The sequence below is a fragment of the Gymnodraco acuticeps genome, unplaced genomic scaffold (genome assembly GCF_902827175.1).
Source record: "Gymnodraco acuticeps unplaced genomic scaffold, fGymAcu1.1, whole genome shotgun sequence".
Classification (NCBI taxonomy): Eukaryota; Metazoa; Chordata; class Actinopteri; order Perciformes; family Bathydraconidae; genus Gymnodraco; species Gymnodraco acuticeps.
Window position 1 is genome coordinate 477,663 of NW_022991216.1, and position 10,861 is coordinate 488,523.

The window sequence follows — 10,861 nt, forward strand, 5'->3', positions numbered from 1 at the left end:
AGGACGCGTAAGCTTGTAGTTCATGAGGTGGTGAAAGCTCAGTGTTGTTTCTCCTCTCTGTCTGCAGCGGCCTGGAGCCAGACTCTTTCATTCTCTGTCAAACACTTCATGCATCTGTACAGCTGAAACTGTACGGCTCATCATGTGTACCATCACTTCTGTACAGTGAGTACCAGAATGTAAAAGTTGTAAAAGTCCTGCAGTGCAATTGATGCCCAAGTAAAAAGTATTAGCATCAAAATATACTTAAAGTAAAAGTAGTCATTGTGCAGATTGGTCCATTTCAGAATAATAGATATGATATGTTTTATAATGATTGTTCATGAAAGTGTTCTCAAAGCTGGTGAAGGTGCAGCTAGTTTGAATGACTTTGTATACTGCAGGGTAGCTGGTGGATTTACTCCAGGTGGAACTAAAGTCTGATTCAACACTTGATTAGATTTCACATCATTCATCCAGATCTGTGAAGTAACTAAAGGTATTAAATACATGTAGTGAAGGAAAAGTACACCATGTACCTCTGAATTTGAGTTGAGTTGAAGTACAAAGTAGCAACAAATTGAAATACATAAAGTACAAGTCCCTCAAAATTGTAAGTACAGTACTTGAGTAAATGTACTTAGTTACCTTCCAGCTTAGGCACTTTCCCCATCACTCTGTCTGGATCAAAAGTGCTAAAACATGATGAAAGCTTGGTTCTCCTTTTTGTGTGAGCAAGCTCTGATGAGAGGACACCAAAAGAAGAAAGGGAAGAAAGACAGAAAGAAAGTTGTAATGGGTCAGAAAAAGAGAGAGCTAAACGACGGCGTTACAAAAGGGGGAAAGCAGAATCCATCCCAAAGCCACTCTTGTGTAGCAGGTCCTTGCAGCTCTGAGCAGCCTCTAATTAGGGTAGTATTCAGGGGTGGCATTAGTTCCCAAACTTTTTAATGGGGTGGAAAGCGGAGCTCCCTTTAGAGAGAGGGGATAAGTGTAGCGCCTGCTCATACACTGAATAGCAGATGGAGAGATTCTGCACCTCCCTGGGAGGTATGCACTCTTTTTACTTTTAAATGTAATTCCTTTTACTCGCCCCTTTTCCAATTGCTCTCTTTTTCTTCATATTCCTCCTCTGTTTTCCAGACATTTCACTTCAGCAGAGGATCCAAGGTTAAGGCACATTAGTCTTGCTTCTGATTAAAACCCACTGGTCTGAGGGATAACACTGACACACGTACAGTGCTGCTGGTCAATGTGAATTATCCCTGTAATAAGTACATCATTCTAGTTCAAAAAATGACCTAAAACTCTATTGTATTTTTCATTATATATCTATATTTAAGAAACACATATATTTGTTCTCGTGTGGGGCTTAAACATGAATGGAAAAAGTAAATGAATGAACTTAATGATTACATTTGCATATATATTGACAACTTGTTTGAATACACATATTTAAAACTTGAGTCAAGATAGAAACACATGATTATTATGTAAGATCTTTAAACGTATCTTTCTTTCAAGACATATTTCTTTACTTATTCATATATATACGCTATGTTTTTATTGCTGTTTAAATGTTAAAGAGACAATTTGAGATGTTGAATTTGTATTATGATGGGGTAAACCCATATTTCTAACAGCAGTCATTATTATTGGTTTGTTTGACTTGCACAGTAATTCATGATTATTATGATGATGTTCATTTTTAACTTGCATTATTAATTATAGACCAATTAAAAACATATACATAGCTTGGTTCACCTCACTGAGGACTTCCGCTCACACTGCAGTGCACCTGGGTTTGTAAATAATGAAAGATTTGATGGAGGCATTACGAGGCCAGAAACACAACATGTTAACTACTACACCGCTTCATAAACTGTTTTTAATTAGACTCTACTTCTTTGACTGCAGGTCAACTTGCATTTATGATTTATTAGTGAGGGTCATAAACTGTATTTGTTGACATTTTTATATAATGGTGTTTGAAAGGTTAGAATATTTCTTATACAAAAACAATCTTATTACAAAATCCTATTTTACAGCATTGTTGTTATTTATTTTAAATAAAAATAAAATCTCATTAAAACAACAGACTGATGTATTTAAGCATATTGGGGCAAAAAGGTTTTTTTAAATGAGTGATCATTACTTATTGTTTTTATTTCGTAGCACACATTTTAAGCCAGGAAAAATGTGTATTCCTATTTTGCGTGTGTTTTCACAGATTAAATCCACGTCCAAATTGTTTTAAATGTTCCCTGCTGCTGCTGCTCTGTCTCTCACTGCTATGTGGCGTGATGTGCAGCTGCTGGGGTTAAGACTTATTTATTCATATAGGTGTCTAAAGGTGGTCTAAAATGTGCCGTTTACTGGCACTAAGTTTCTTACTATAGTAGCAAAAGTATTTACGACTTCCTTTGAAATATAGATTACTCTCACAGTGTTGAATGGCCCAACACATTTACCCAAAGCCGAATGTGTTTTATGGGCTGAGTGTGGTGCTTTGTCCCCTCTCCTCATGACCTGTGACCCAGCAGGATAAACTGCTAACTGAGCTTTAGTCATGCTCAAGAAGGCTGATGCCCACATGATCCATGACAAGCTCCTTTTTTAACTGCAGGATTACCCACCTATTCTGCTGTTGATGATAAACTGCCCCTGACAAAACACTTAACAAACCTAACCCTGAGTCTCTGGATCAATGTTTTCCCTATTCTTAAAAACAAAGCTTATATTTTGTTACCACTCTTTGTTCAGCTTTTTTAAATTATCGTTTTCTTTGTATATATATCTTGCTGTGATTTGTTCTTTAAGATATGTGTACTATAAGAGGTTCGTGTACAAAAGTAGCAATAAAGCATTCTGATTTAAATGACGTTTAGGAATTGCACCTGATTTGACTTTGTATAAATTCAATAAAATAAATGCCCTTAAATATTGACTGCTCCATTTTAAACCCAACAAGGCTTTATTTAACAATAATAGGCCTGTTTAATTATTTTTTTATTATATCTCTGAGTGATACATTTGAATGATGTGGGATACTACTACTGCTATACTATAGGCTACTTAAATGAATAATGCATATTAGTAATGGCTATAGCCTAGTCCGTTTTTATCAGGACGAAAATCTTAAAGACCTTTGTGGTGATTTACCATACAACCCGGAACCGGTATATTTATTTATGTGATAACCTTTTGTAATCAACCAAACGAGTGCACGTTTCCCATTGGCTAAGAATGATAGAAATTGCCGTCGTCGTCAATTTTCTTCAAAAATATAATTATTATTCATTTTATTGAGTCTTTTTTTTAACCAGGATTTATTTTCAGATACATTATTTCTTATTCAAAATGGCATCATTTAAAAACGATTATTTCAAAAATGTAGCCTTGTAGCTAGGCTATACCACGATAGCATGGCCTGCAGAGAGGCATAAAGGAGAGAGTCTGCTTCATTCATTCATAATGAAACGTGTTTTCAATATGGCGAAAGAATGCTTGGTATTAAATCCGTGTGTCCAAAGTATGATTTTAAATAGTTTGAAGCCCAGGATACGTTTGGAAACATCCATTCATTCGCATTAACAAAATCATATGATTAGAAACGAATATTTAGAAAATAAGCTAACACCACAGCAATGAGACAGAGGAAAGACTGCTAAATTAACTTTAAGTTGAGTACAGGAAATCCTACAGAATATAACAGGACCGTAGACACACTAGCTGCACCAGAGAGAATAGCATTTTTTTTAGAAAATAAATCACCATGATATAGGACCACAGTATTCAATATATCACATCTAATGCGTAAAACACATTATATGTGTATAAACGGCATAATAAATAGGCTTTTCAAGGCTAATATAAACACCGTAATCCAAACACACACTGTTAATACCTATTGGACTCTTATTGTAATTTGGAAAAGCACTATATTATAATGTATCATTATTTTAAACGCAATTGGAATATAATCTTATCGGCTACACGTCATTAAAGCTGGTCCTATTGCATTATTTATTCTCGCATGTTCCCTGTTTAACCTACTCTATTTGTAAACAAGTCCATACAGTAGGCTACAACTGACCTCCTTCTCTTCCGTGTGTGAGTGTGCCTGTCAGTCTAGTTGCGTGTTACATCATCACGCAATCGCTGTCCTCCCGTGGCCTACTGAACTGGCTCTAAACGCTGCACCAATTTAGCTATCTACTACACACGCTGCTTGAATCAGGGCTGCAGACACGCGCAGCGGCCGCGCGCACACATCCAGTCACGGAAGCAGCGCGGCTACAGTAAATGCTGCATGCAAACTCGTGAAATATTAAAGCGAAACACATGCAGCCTCACTCACACAGGAGCTCCAGCCCTGCAGCACCTGCTTCACAAAGAAATATGTTTTTGAAAATAGTAATATAAAAATATAACGTAATCCAATTCTACTGGCCCCTATATGAGTAGGCTACTTGTTTGTATGCATGGGGACCCTTCTGTAGTCAAATGAATGAGAAAGTTCTGAGGGCGAAAAATAAAACCAATATTTTTGGTATTTTCTAAAACTGATTATTTGTATTTTATATAACAATTGTAGGCTGTATTCTAAGTGTAATTCATCACTTCTTGCTACTACACAGTTACTATCTGCACTTGAACATATACAGTCAATATACTGTGCATTGATTGTTGTTTTTTAATCCAATGCAAAAATATAATCTCCGAGTGTGTTACTAACCCTATTTTACTGTGGCTATTTTTGGTGCGTAATTTTCTGCGTAAAACGTGGCACACTATTTGGCTTCTTGTGTCACCACACCACATGCCCTTTCCTGTCAAATAAATGGGAGTAAACACAACAAATTGTAAAGTGGGTGAAGATGATTTTAACCTGCACTACATATCTGCCTGCACGCAGACCCTGTTGGCCCCTGTGGCACAGCAGAGCAAGACTCCACTGCAGTTTCTTTTCTCTGGTTAGAAAACTGTGTCAAATAAAAGCAGATCATGAAATATTACACGAGGATTGTTTTTTCTCAAGAGCTGGCCAGCTGTCGACACCAGCACCGGGATAATCACCGACCTGGAGCAGGCAAAATGCAGCCTGCTCACCCAGTGACACCCTCCTGTCCGCTCACCGTCATTACGAGGATGAGTGTGAGAGAGGTCAGATGGACACGCAGGCCTCGTGTGCGCGCATGTTCCAAAGCACAGCACTGACTTTAGATAATGTACCACATCTGAACAACCTGATCACAAAAACTTCCTGCAATATAAAACACTTTAAAACCCCCATTAAAGCCATACTGATGTTATACTCCTTGTACTGTCAGCTGAGAGAACATTAGCATAATCCCATGTAAAGTTCAAATAAAGTTTTCAAGGGCAAATAACTTCCTATTTGAGATATTTTTGCAGTATAGCCTCATTTATTCCTAACGTTAAAACCCTGTGGTGGTAATATAGGCCCAGCAGGCTCTATGTTCATTAATAATTGTATTTCCAAACAAATTACCTTTTTTGCAAAACGAAATTTATTCTTGTTGAAAAACAAACTGTGTAAAAAGATCACACTTCAATTACACAAAACTTGCCAAAAAATGTACAATGTTTTATTACTGAAATAAACACACACTGCATATTATTATTATTATTATTATAAATGTATGACTTTGCTCTCTGTGTTTTTTTAGTACAAAGTTCAAATCAAAACCTTCAAAAAAACGTTTTGATTTGCCAAACTAATACAAAAAAACATGGATGTGTTTGACACAAATACATTATCAGCCTATTCTCCAAACATGTGATCATTAATAACCCTTCCATTGAATCGTTATCCTGAGACGCCCTAAACAGTGACTGAAACGAATTACTCCATGGAAACACAAGTGGTAGTCTGATTCACACCGAAAAACATGAACATAAATATATATTTTTAAACAGCATGAATATAGGCACAAATAGTGATTTCTTTTTTATGTCCATCATTCAGCTGCGTGCTATCAAACAAACATACAAAAATAATCCTACCTTCGAAGAGGGGCGTTTTTTGTTATTGTTGCTGTTTAGTCTCTGGAAAAGTTTTTAAGACATTTAACAGTCGCTAGAGCCGCTCAACAGTCTGCTGGGGAAGATCTCTGCGGGGTGGCCGGCTGCTGGAGGCCCCAGAGAGGAGGGTAACACCGGGATAACGGCCGGGGAAGTCCTGGAGGGGCTCAGCGACCCCCCAATGATGCTCTCTATGGAGAAGGGGGACCTCTGCACCGGGGAGCTGGACTTCTGCACCGGGACTGCAGCCTGCACGCTGGCTGAGCCCAGGCTGGAGCTGAGCTGGGGATAAAACCTAGTCCTGGCTAAGTCCGTGGTCATCAAAGAGGGCGCGGGGATAATGGTCCCGGTGTGTGAGTGCCTGGAGTGCTGCTGCTGCTGCTGCTGCTGAAACGCAAAAAGTGCAGAGTGTGTGTGGTAGGACTGGAGCTGGATGCCGTATCCTCCGCAGCCGTACGGTCCGTACCCGTACGCAGCAGCCGCGGGGATAAAGCTGTTGTGTTCCCGCAGCAAGTCCTGTGCCTGCTGCCGCTTGAAGCGCTTCCTGCGCCGCAGAAAGCTTCCGTTGTCAAACATATCAGCAGACTCCGGGTCCAGGGTCCAGTAGTTACCCTTCCCAGGGTTCCCGGGCTCCCTCGGTATCTTCACGAAGCAGTCATTCAGGGACAAGTTGTGTCTGATGGAGTTCTGCCAGGCCGGGAACTTCTCCCTGTAGTACGGGAAGCGGTTGCTGATGAAGTCGCAGATCTCGCTGAGAGTGAGCCTCTTCTTGGGGCTCTGCAGGATGGCCATAGTGATTAAGGCGATGTAGGAGTAAGGGGGCTTCACCAGGGTGTTCTTGCCCGCCGGCTTGTAGGAGGAGGTGGAGCCGTCCAGGCACGGAGGAGAGCCGTCCAGGAGGATGCCGTCGTGCATCTGCGCCTCCTCGTCCACGTAGGAGCGCGTCTGGCTGTCTCCATCCTCCCCTTCGCCGACCACGTCTATGTCGGTCTCTTCCGAAAGGATGGAGGCATCCGACATCTCTGAGCTCAGAGTCATGGCTCACACACGGTTGTGCGCTCCGACGCCAGATGAGGAAGACGATGAGATGCCCTCCCTCTTCAAAAACTCATATGAGGAGGGGGAGAGGAGAGAACCACGTGTCGCCGTCGGTGAGAGCTGTCCCCCTGTTTTCTCGCTATTTCCATATGTTTTCAGGTTTTTTTTTTATCGCCCACTGTAACGAACGGTCCCGATATCAGGCAAGGGAAATGTGCCGGGAAAACATACAAACGGGGCCAAACCTGAATAACAGAGGGGGCGGATCTTCTCCCGGTATTTATACCGCCGCCCTGGTCACATGGGCAGGAAACGTCACCGAGGCAAATGAAAAGAGAGAGAAAAAATTAAATAACACAAAACAAAAGGTCTTTGAAAATTAACTGAGTGGTTTAAAAAAAAAAAAGTTTGGTGTGGCCTCCATCCTTTTTAGTGGTCATTCAGGGTGGCCTGTAGTCCGCATTAATCTGAAGCTTTTATTCTACCGCAGTGTTTTTGCGCAAAAATAGATGTTGGAAGAATAACAGATTGTTCAGAAAGTGTAATTACTAGTTATTGCTAAGATCGAAGTGGATATCTTGACAACCGTTTTATTTATTTAAGCAGTTACTTGTGTGTTACATTGAGGAATCACATGCAATTTTGTTCTAATATGCAGAAATAATATATAAAAAAATACTCAAAAAGTGTCCGCTAAAATAAAATAGATTTATTTGGTGATTGCTTTTCTCTTTTCTTTTTTTCCATGACTGCCTTGTGAAATAGTACCGCAGACTGGTGCACCGTATCCAGGCAGCTCAGTTTGCGTGATCCTGTATAGTTATCTAGATTATCCGCAAGCCATTTGTAATGGAAAAGAGTCAGCTGTTAACTCGCATCAGTCACGGGTCACGCAGAGCATGCACGCCCCAGATATAGAAGGCCTCTGCCGTGCGTCTGGAGCACAGTGCCGGGTGTGTGTGTGGACATTTGTAATCATCTTTCTTTATTTCATGGAGTTAGGAAAATGAAACGAATATTTTAAACGAGTGTCTAAAAACATAAAATACATTTTATAGGCTACAGGTTAATCACATAAAATAACAAAATGTGAACTATATAAAAAAAGAAACAAAATATGTAGGGCCATTACAAACATTGTAACACGTAATCTAGATTGACCCTTAATCAACGTGAAGTGATGTTTGTTGAATTAACATTATTATTCGGTTCATGGTTAATTTACAGAGATGAGTAAACTGAGTTTAGAAATAAATAAAAGCGAGATAAAAAAAAAAGTAAGAATAGGCTATAGATTATGTTGTATATTGATATTATTTTTAACGCCATCTTGCTGAGTTCAGATCTGCCTTTAAAACGGTTAATAACTTAGTTGGCCGAAAATTATTTGAACGTGGTTTCCTTTTATTAGCCCAGGTGAAACATCAAGAGTTGCTTTAAATAGCGAAAACAATTCAAACAAAGCAAACGCATTTACTAAATGATTGCATTTTGCTGACTTAAATCAGATGATATATCTTTTTTAAACTTTACCAAACTTATGTAAAGTTTACTTTTTTGTATCTAAAAACATAAACCCAGTTTTTTATAGATGCACTAGGCGTAAAAATACTTTTATACTTCAAATAAAACATATTTACCTGAAGCTTATGCTGACACAAGTTGTTCAGGTGTCAGTTACCTTCTGAGGTTCCCATTGGACCAACGCCATCTAGCGGCGAAAGAGTCTCACAATTCAAACACTTGACGGCCCATAAAAGTGAAAAACTGTTGCAGCTGTCACAACCATCAACTCACTAACCTCCCTTAAACTATCAATTTTTAATAAAGAGTTTGATTTAAAGTGTAAGTGCTTTGTCATCCTGGTAATAAAGCTCTAATTATTCTGGCCCCTATATGAGTATTTGTTTGTACTGTTCTGTTGTAAAATGAATAAGGTGAAACAACCAATATTATCTGTATTTTTTGTGAACAGTAAACTGTTATTTTCCATTTAGATGATTGAAGGCTGTATTTTATTCATCGCTTCTGCATTTTCTTTTTTTTATAAAGTATAAGTGCACTAAAATAAGTCAATAGCATAACTCAGTATTTATTATTGTTTTTTTAATGAAAAAAAAAAGATCTGATAGAAACTTTTTTTTTTTAAAAGAAAAAAGGCAGATATGACCCTCGCACCTTTTGTATGAATTAATGAATTATTCAATTTAAAGTTTCAAATATCTATTTAAACTAAGGTGAATCTTTCAGTGTCGTTTAGAGGAGTCATTGTTGGAACAAGTTTGTATCGTTTGCTAGGATACATTTGAAGCCATTCATCAATATGCCGTATGGTTTGATGATGAATGATTTAAGAAGTGTTAGCAAAAATCATGGATTAATCAAATCAAACTTTAAACTTCATTGGAAAAAAATGGATGTGCCTCTTTAAAAATAAACACCTTATGGACATTACAAAAGTTATTACACGCCTATACATTATCCTTTATTATTCAGACCTTATTTTAAAGTCCAACGACGTCGTGAGTGGCTAACTCACAAACCTTTTTATTTGTATTTATTTTTATCAAGTCAACATCAGACCTTCAGTTTGATTCCAAAGAATGGTTTAATTCTTGCTCGAGTTAAAAATGTATAGAAAACAGTTTTTTTTTAAAGAGAGCAAGTGCATTTCACTCTAAAGCGAAGTTTCGGAGCCAAAAAGGTTCAAATTAAGCGAAAGTTTCTGACACTATCAGAAAAAAAAAATCCACACTGAATAAAGACCAGGCGATTATATGTTCTCGTCTTGAGCCGACACTTGCAACGCAGCTCTCGCATGTGTGGTAAACCACCTCTAAAGTGTTTACATTCCCCCTCTGAGATCCGAGGGTGTTTCCGTGCTACGGGGTACCACGAAAGCACTTGGCTGGTTCAACGTGATCCCTGCCTGCTGCTGCTCCGACAAAACCCGAGTGTCACCGACCCGGTCCGTCTGAGGGTCTGCGGCATGTGATCCGTGTGTGTATCACATGCATCACATGCAGAGGCGAGACCAAGGGCCACACCAACAGAGACTGGGAGGTGGACTGCAGGAGGAATAGCAGGACAAATATACTAAATATTGTTTTTATTATATATTCTATTTATAAAGACATAATGAGTTGATGGTGTCTGTATATTGGCTAACATCTGTTGGTTACATTAAAAAACATGACATATGTTTTATTGTCTTCAAGGTTACGGAGTGATGGTGCTTCTTATTCAAGTTTGTAAAAGACAAAATAATACACAAAGCAAACATTTACTTATCACACCTCTATAATTATTATTATAAATATTATAATGTTGGATATCAAGCCATACATTATTCGTTTTGTAGTGTGTGGTTTTTACACTGGTGCTATGTGTGTATACAATTATTTTCATGTTGATGTTGTGACATCACTGTTAGGTTTAAGTTCAGTCTATCAGAGGAAATGCTTCTATACATGTTTTAAGTTATAATGTTCAACATCACACAGACACACATCTTTACAGATACACTCAATAGACCAAATGCAATGCAGTCACAAGACACACACACACACACACACACACACACACACACACACACACACACACACACACACACACACACACACACACGTGCACACACACACACACACACAACACACACACACACACACACACACACACACACACACACACACACACACACACACACACACACACACACACACACACACACACACACACACACACACACACACACACACACACACACACACAGTGGAGTAAAGCTGATCTGAGGTGA

General features: G+C 38.8%; 1 protein-coding gene across 1 annotated transcript; it reads right to left on the reverse strand.

The window, feature by feature from the left end:
• Nucleotides 1-5,490: 5,490 nt before the first annotated feature.
• foxd1 (forkhead box D1) lies at nucleotides 5,491-7,298 on the reverse strand. The gene has a single exon (XM_034238980.1). It carries the CDS (start codon nucleotides 7,063-7,065, stop codon nucleotides 6,073-6,075), a length of 993 nt encoding a protein of 330 aa, XP_034094871.1. The 5' UTR covers nucleotides 7,066-7,298; the 3' UTR covers nucleotides 5,491-6,072.
• Nucleotides 7,299-10,861: the final 3,563 nt, after the last annotated feature.